The following is a 7,806-nucleotide window of genomic DNA, read 5'->3' on the forward strand; positions in this document are numbered from 1 at the left end:
TATAAAAAGTTTCCATTTTCTTCTCTCTCTACAGGCAACGACACTTCAGAAGGTCAAGAAAGATCCATTTTCGGACTTGCCTATGTCATACGTTAAATACACGTCTACACACAGCAACAACCAGTATGGGCCCCCCATGTCTCTATTGTAAACCACAGGGCCCACCTGATAATGGGTGTTCTTGCCCCTACGTTTGGGAGGAGATAAATCTTGCAAAACTGCACATGAGACCCATATCTTTTTTATTTTTATTTTTTTTTAAATGGGACCCATATCTCATCTACTATTGTGGTTCTGTGGGACCCACATTTCAAAAAACTAATGCCAAATCTGATCCCAATTCTTACCTCTGTTCTGTCACAGTCTCACAGACTTCCACAGCCGAGCCGACTCCCAACGGGCTAAGCACGTCAAGGTGGTTGTGAAAGCTGTGAAAGCCCCCTCTCTCTCTCTCTCTCTCCCTCTTTCTAGCATTAAATTTGGTTTGACAGTAGGCAACTGGGCATTGATTTCCTCTCCTTTCCCTTCTAACATCCACAAACAAACACGAAAATCTGGAAACCTTTCAAGTGTCCAGACCCAAGAGAGGTTTGATATTCGATTTCTTCAATGAGGATTGTTGATTCACATGGATTCTTGTATGGCAGTCGTCACTTGTCTTCAACCCTGAAGCAGATTCGAAGCCTGCCTTTGGACTTGGATCTTTCGTTCCAGCTATTAAGGGTGAAACAACAGATTTGTCCAATCCTCTTCTTCTTTTGACTTAAAATCAGCAAAGAGCCAGAACCCACTTCTGCAAATCCCACTTGTTTCAATTACTAGAAGATAGAAATGAGGTGAGTTACGTTTTTTGTTCGTCTCTGTTGTTGTTCGTTTTGACTATCTCCATTTTCTTCGGTCAATGGCTGGGTAAAACTTCCGTCCTTTGGTGAGATCTGTACGGTTTCTTATGCTTGCTTGCTTTCTGTGTGAACATGAAGAGAAACCATTAGCTACCACTGACCACTTTCGCATTTCTAGTCTAATTGGGCGGTTCTTCTTTGTCTTTAGCTAGTAATGGGTTTCTACAGTTTTTAAGCAAGGTGGAAGAGGAATTGAGTACTTTTTAAGACAGTATAGAATCTGATTGCTTAGTCGAAACAAGAAAATAGAGTTTATATTGGAAGTTGCAGAATGGTTTTCCGAGTAAAGTATCCTTTTTTATCCCCTTCAGATCCTTTCTTCTACTCATTTTGGTATTCAAAATATCTTCTTTTAATTGCTTAGCCAGTTCCTGTTATCGTCTATTACCTCCATTTTTTTGGGGCGAGATTCGCCAGATTCAGGCTCTCCGTGCAGCTATGGAAACTCGGGTTCTCTCGAGTTATGGTGGGCATATTTGTTTGCTTATTTTTGTGTTGTCTGGAACTTCCACGGCCATTATTCAGCGTATTGGTCAGATTTCTCCAGGGTTTCAAGGGTCTCAGATGAATTTTATTGATAACAATGGAATGTTTCTGCTATCCAACAACTCGGAATTTGCTTTTGGCTTCTCCACTACACAAAATGTCACTTTGTTTCTGTTAGTTGTTCAACACATCGGTAGTTCAAAGGTAGTCTGGACTGCGAACAGGGGATCCCCAGTTGGAAGTTCTGATAAATTCGTATTTGCAGACAATGGGAATGCTTATTTGCAAAGCGGAGGGGATGTAGTTTGGTCTACAGATACTGGAGGCAAGGGAGTAACAGCCATGGAGCTGAAAGACTCAGGAAATTTGGTCTTGCTAGGTAAAGATGGTAAATCACTCTGGCAGAGTTTCAGCTATCCCACTGATACCCTTTTGTCTGGTCAGGATTTCTTGGAGGGAATGAAGCTTGTAAGTGATCCCAGCACTAATAACTTGAGTTGTTATCTTGAAATCAATTCTGGAGATTTGATTCTCTATGCGGGCTTCCCAACTCCGCAACCTTATTGGTCTATGTCTAAGGAGACACGTAGAACCATTAACAAGGTTGGTGGGGTGGTCAAGTCTGTAGCTCTGAGTTCCAATTCGTGGAAGTCCTATGATAAAAATCAAGCTCTTCTCTGGCAGTTTATCTTCTCGGACAATACTAATCAGAACAACACATGGGCTGCAGTGTTAAGCTCCCAGGGAGTGATCTCATTCTACAATCTTGAGAATGATGGGTCGACTGTTGCAGAGCCGAAGGTGATACCTCAAGGTTCTTGTGGCATACCTGAGCCTTGTGGTCCATATTATGTTTGTTACAGTGACCGGTGCCAGTGCCCTGCTGTTCTCAACTCCCAACCTAATTGCAATCCTGGGATTGACTCTCCATGTAGTTCAAACTCAAATGGTTCATTAGAACTTGTAAATGCCGGGGATAGTCTTGACTATTTTGCGCTAGGGTACATCCCATCATATTCCAAGTCTGATCTGAATGGTTGTAAAAATGCGTGCCTTAGTAACTGCTCTTGCCTTGCTTTGTTCTTTGATAATAGTGCAGGGCAATGCTTCCTATTTGATCAGATAGGAAGCTTAGAGCAACCTGGCCAGGGTTCTACAGGGTATATTTCATATATTAAGGTTCTGACAGATGGAAACCAAGGGCAAAAATCAGTTGGGAAGGGAAGCAGCAGTAGCCAGAAACACCTTCCCATCATCATGGTCATTGCTGTTGTGACAGTACTACTAATTTCTGGTATACTTTATTTGGGAATCCGGTACCACAAGAAGAAAAGTGTACCAGAGACCCCCAATTCATCAGAAGAGGACATGTTCCTGGAGAATTTATCTGGTGCACCCATTCGGTTCAGTTACAATGATCTTCAAACTGCTACTAATGACTTTTCTGTAAAACTTGGTCAGGGCGGGTTTGGCTCAGTCTACCAGGGGATGCTTCCTGATGGGACTCAACTAGCTGTGAAGAAGTTGGAGGGCATTGGTCAGGGGAAGAAAGAATTCCGAGCTGAAGTTAGCATCATCGGAAGCATCCATCATGTCCATTTGGTCAGGCTCAAAGGCTTTTGTGCTGAGGGAACTCATCGGCTTCTTGCATATGAATACATGGCAAAAGGGTCTCTGGACAGATGGATCTTCCCGAAGGCTAGAGAAGATCATATGTTGGACTGGGAAACGAGGTTCAATATTGCTCTGGGAATGGCAAAAGGATTAGCTTATCTACATGAGGACTGTGATGTGAAGATTATCCATTGTGATATAAAGCCAGAAAATGTGCTTCTTGACGATAATTATTTTGCGAAGGTCTCAGATTTTGGTTTGGCTAAGCTGATGACTAGGGAACAGAGCCATGTGTTCACCACACTAAGAGGTACGAGGGGGTATCTAGCACCGGAGTGGATTACAAACTATGCTATATCAGAGAAGAGTGATGTATACAGCTTTGGTATGGTCTTGCTTGAAATAATTGGTGGAAGGAAGAATTTTGATCCATCAGAGACTTCGGAGAAAGCTCATTTCCCCTCTTATGCCTTCAAGATGATGGAAGAAGGGAGGACTAGAGAAATCCTTGATTCGAAGCTGAACATTCACAAAGATGATGAAAGGGTGATCACGGCTATTAAGGTTGCTTTGTGGTGTATACGGGAAGACATGTACTTGCGGCCATCTATGACTAAAGTGGTCCAAATGCTTGAAGGTCTCTCTACTGTTCCTCAACCACCAACCTCTTCTCAGATGGGGTCCCGTCTTTACTCGAATCTTTATAAGTCAATCAGTGAGGAGGGTTCTTCATCAGGACCTTCAGATTGCAACAGCGATGCCCATCTCTCAGCTGTACGCCTGTCAGGTCCCAGATAGCACAAACTATGTACACAAATAGAGGTGCAGCCATCAAAACTAGGATCCTTCGAAGATGAATTATCACATCTGCAAAGGTTATATATTTTTCCTTATTGTATAGTACTCAGAAGTTCTGTAAATCTCAACTTTTGTAATAGTAGCAATTATGAAAGGTTTTTTTATTTTTGTTGAAACAATTTTACTTCTTTCCTTTTCTAGTTTTCAAATGCATTCCTTGCATTGCCATCAATTTTGAAGAATACTTTGTCAAGATGGAAGTGTATTGGAAGAACCCCATTCTGCTAACATGTGCTGGGAAGTCCACAACCCTTCATTTGATGTGTGGTGCCAAAGAGTGTCTGAAGCAAGAAAATCACCCCAAGAAAATGGCCTTCTAAGCCATTCCCTTCTTCATGTATGAAAGAAATTGTTCATTATTTTAACTTTTTACCTAGAGGATTTCTTTGTTGCATCAAACTAGAGCTAAAATTTTCACCCAAATACAAAACATTATTCCTAAGTTTTAAACTGAAAGTAGTTATAAAAGATGAATGCAAAACTCAAACAAAAAAGAAAGCCATAATGCATTTTTATTTAAACCTTTTCAAGTATCACTGTTAGTTCTTAAATGATCTAAAAGTTGTTAAATTCTGGTGATGCCAAAAAAAATCAGTGCCAAATACTAGGATTGGTTGAAAGTTGAAAAATATTATAAGTCCTGCAAAACTTCCTGGGCGTAGATTATAGGACCAATTGATGTATAAAACATATTTTGAAGTAAGATTTTTTTACAATAATAATTGAAACTTTTGGGATTCAAAGGAATATGAACTGAAAATTTCCGTAGGACATCTTTGTATCTGTGAAGTTTTTTTTATAGATCTACATGTATATTTTTAGATTAATCCAACATATTTATTATTTTAGAAAAAATTAAGTTGAAAAGAGGTTGCTGATCTCTGATTCTCACAAATTAGGAATAGAAAAACTATATGCCATAAAATGATCATGGGCCCCTGCATGTAACAAAATATGTAAGCATCCTTATTAATATCTAACGCAGTTTATAGAGTTTATAACAAGAAAGTTATCAACATATTTCAATTCTTTGTACAAAATTATTTCCATTCTTTGTATCATCTGTATTTCTTTTCCTTCTCTTTCTTCAGGTTGGGTTTTGACTGTTTAATATATTCATCATTCCAAGAGTAAAAAAAGGAAGAGATGTCACATCCAAGCAAATTGAGTAGCAAATTAGCAATTGATCCAAATATATTTTGGAAGCTGCCCTAGTGACATAATAAAGATGTTCTCTTGAGGCTGGATGAATTGGTTTTCTGCATCCTCCTTTTCTGTTGGATCTCATCAATTCCCTCTTTCTGATTTGGACGTAGAAGTGATGGAGATATGAAGTGTGAAGCTGACGAACCCACCTCATCTGTATCGAGAGGATAGGAGAAAAAAATTTATTATCAACTTCGCCATTTGTGGGGACTCAGTTTCAAATGATCCAGAACCACCCCAGAACTGAACCTATTACTAACCCAATCACCAAGAACAAAGCCATCACAACTCCAACTGTTACTGCTTCTTCAACTAGTACTGATTTAGGAGCAAGTATCATGAGAACACTTGTCAGATACCCATTGGATAGTCCTAGCATGCCTATCAGAAATATCACTGGGACTTCTGTTCTCAACTGCTTTGGTCCATGGAGGCAAGCGGTAAAGAGAGGATAGAATAAAATCCTCAAGATGCAAGCCCATGTAGTCTTCCCAATTGTCTTTGGAACATATACTGTAGAGGTGCGCACTCACCAGAAGACTGGGGGGGGGCGTCCTGGGGAAGGGATGCCTTTGTTACAATCCTCATGATGGAAACTAGAACCCCTGTTGGCAGATGAAGAATTCAATCAAAGATTCAGAAGTGAGGCAGCGAATTGTTTGCGATTCGAAGTTAAGAGTTGAACTTCAAAACATGAACCCAAGGCTGAGGCATATTTTGACATGATTTGTTATGGGTCATCAATCGTTTATATTTTGAATCAAGATGCAAAAGGAATGAACCACATAAGCAGTGTTCCACCCTTGGAGGATCTTTAAGATCTAGACAAGTGCTCATAAATATGGTAAAATGTTTAATTGGTTTTTCCAAAACCAACTGCAATATGTGAAATTCTTGGTAAGGTATTCCTTAGGAACTAAAACTTTGGTTGTGAATAACCAAGTCATGAAAACCCATGCTTCAGGTAATCAGAACCAAAGATCTAGAAAGAGTTGCATGACGGCTCTCCTAATCAGGAAGTAGCCTGATGAGACAAGAGGGGCTTCACTCTGATTTTGCTCAGTAACACAGAAGTATTTTTCTAACCTAACTAAAAATGCTCATATTGCAGCATGCGTTCAAGTTTAATAATTATTACTAGGAAGCTTCTTGTCCGTTTATTATTCGTTAAACAGAATATTTTTTTATCAAGTACTTGCAACCATGTCATTTTAACAATCTAGTGAACAATTCTTGTCCCTTGAAAAAAAAAGAAAAAAAAGGCACTGAATCAAATTCTTAGCTTGACTTAAATCTCTTCTCTGTTGGTTGACTCTGTAATTTTGAGTGCTTCATTGAGTATTTATGCTGTGGTTCAGTTTTCATTTTCATACTATTTTGTGCAACTCCAGCCTCTCTTTAGGTTCACTTGGTGAGTAGTTTTTGAAAATCCAGTTTTCAACCTAAAGACTTGTATGTGTTGCTGCTGAATGGAAAGGAGATACAAGAACCATCTATATCCAAAGAGTACCTGAAGAAGCTGTTCCTGCGAAAACTGCTTGCATATACCTTTCGGGCAGCTTCCCAGTAGATCCTATCAAGCTTCCACCTATCAACCCATCAGCTAAACCACAGAGTTCCACTGCTGCAACAGTCACAGTATAGGCTCCATGTGACCTCCTGCCATGATAAGTCCAGTCCAGCAATGGGGCCATCATGAGAGAGAGAACAAACATTGACAGTCGCAAGTTCATCCTTAATCTAAAGCCCTGCCTCTTGCTCCAGCCACCCCAACTCAACAGTAGGACCAGAACCAGCAGCGAAGAGCCCATGTATGCTATGGCAAACACCTTGTAAACATGCTCATCTGGATAGAGATAGCTGAAGTAATCAACAGCAGTAATTAGAGCATTCCATGGAAGCAAATTGCCTGCGCCAAGAACAAAATGAATGATGTATGCCATGTTGAAGGCATCCCTTGGCTCAGTCTGATCATCATCAGGGCCCTTAACTCTTTCCATTTCACATTGACGTGGTTTGTAACAAATACAACAGCTTTTATAGTCCTCTTGAGAGATGGTTAGTGGGTATAGTGGGGATTGCAGCCAGCAATGATCATTTCTCAACTAGGACATTGATCTGTTGATACTTGATAGGCTAAGAGCTTGGAATCAGTATGTCTTTTCTGGGTAGACAGTGTGGGGACCTAATGGATGGATGGTATTAAGGGAGAAGTAGCTTTTATTCTGCAGCTTCACATGGTTCAGGTTGCTGGCATGTCCCGAATCTCATCCCCCAAAACTACTACTTTCATGTGAACAATGGGTTCAGTTTCATTCTATGGACCAACATGATCGGCTGATAACTCAGAATCAACCAATATTAATCGCAATTCTTAGCTTACTAATTCTGGTTGAGTGCAGGTGAGTCCGACCGATTCTTGATGATTTGATTCTGAATCAATGACTTGTACCTAATTCCTAGTTTTGAAATCTTGAAAATGCCCATGATGTTTCATCAAATTGCAGGAAGCATTAAGCCGGCACGCGTGAAATGGAACGGTTCATATTTGAGAGGTTCAAACTCCGAAGAGCTGCAATCTTTTCCGCGTCACATACCACATTGTAAAATCAAGTGCAGCACACACATCTCTTACAGAGATACTGTAAACAAAAGAAAGATGTGACTACCTATTAGGTGTATGCATCATCAATCAATAATTCCTCGTAGAAGATATATTAAACATGAGTTACTGGAGTGA

At 40.1% G+C, this 7,806-nt stretch overlaps 2 protein-coding genes across 5 annotated transcripts; one reads left to right on the forward strand and one right to left on the reverse strand.

The window, feature by feature from the left end:
- Window positions 1-381: 381 nt before the first annotated feature.
- On the forward strand, window positions 382-5,088 carry LOC122072274 (G-type lectin S-receptor-like serine/threonine-protein kinase SD2-5). Of its 4 annotated transcripts, XR_006138366.1 has the most exons (3): window positions 383-3,877; window positions 4,002-4,197; window positions 4,952-5,067. XR_006138366.1 is itself a non-coding variant. In XM_042636860.1 (2 exons), the coding sequence occupies exon 2, from the start codon at window positions 1,341-1,343 to the stop codon at window positions 3,798-3,800; it is 2,460 nt and encodes an 819-aa protein (XP_042492794.1). In that variant the 5' UTR covers window positions 382-836; window positions 1,320-1,340; the 3' UTR covers window positions 3,801-3,964. The 4 variants fall into 4 exon arrangements, 2 of the variants coding, with proteins under 2 accessions (XP_042492794.1, XP_042492795.1); XM_042636860.1 differs by lacking the exons at window positions 4,002-4,197; window positions 4,952-5,067 and having other exon boundaries at window positions 382-836; window positions 1,320-3,964; XR_006138367.1 differs by lacking the exon at window positions 4,002-4,197 and having other exon boundaries at window positions 4,952-5,088.
- Window positions 5,089-5,266: 178 nt separating this feature from the next.
- Window positions 5,267-7,066, reverse strand: LOC122064325 (equilibrative nucleotide transporter 8-like). The gene is made up of 2 exons (XM_042628035.1): window positions 6,577-7,066; window positions 5,267-5,594 (listed from the first exon to the last, which is right to left on the reverse strand). Exons 1-2 carry the CDS (start codon window positions 7,064-7,066, stop codon window positions 5,284-5,286), a joined length of 801 nt encoding a protein of 266 aa, XP_042483969.1. The 3' UTR covers window positions 5,267-5,283.
- Between the last annotated feature and the right edge of the window lie 740 nt (window positions 7,067-7,806).

The sequence above is a fragment of the Macadamia integrifolia genome, chromosome 2, assembly GCF_013358625.1.
Source record: "Macadamia integrifolia cultivar HAES 741 chromosome 2, SCU_Mint_v3, whole genome shotgun sequence".
Taxonomy (NCBI): Eukaryota; Viridiplantae; Streptophyta; class Magnoliopsida; order Proteales; family Proteaceae; genus Macadamia; species Macadamia integrifolia.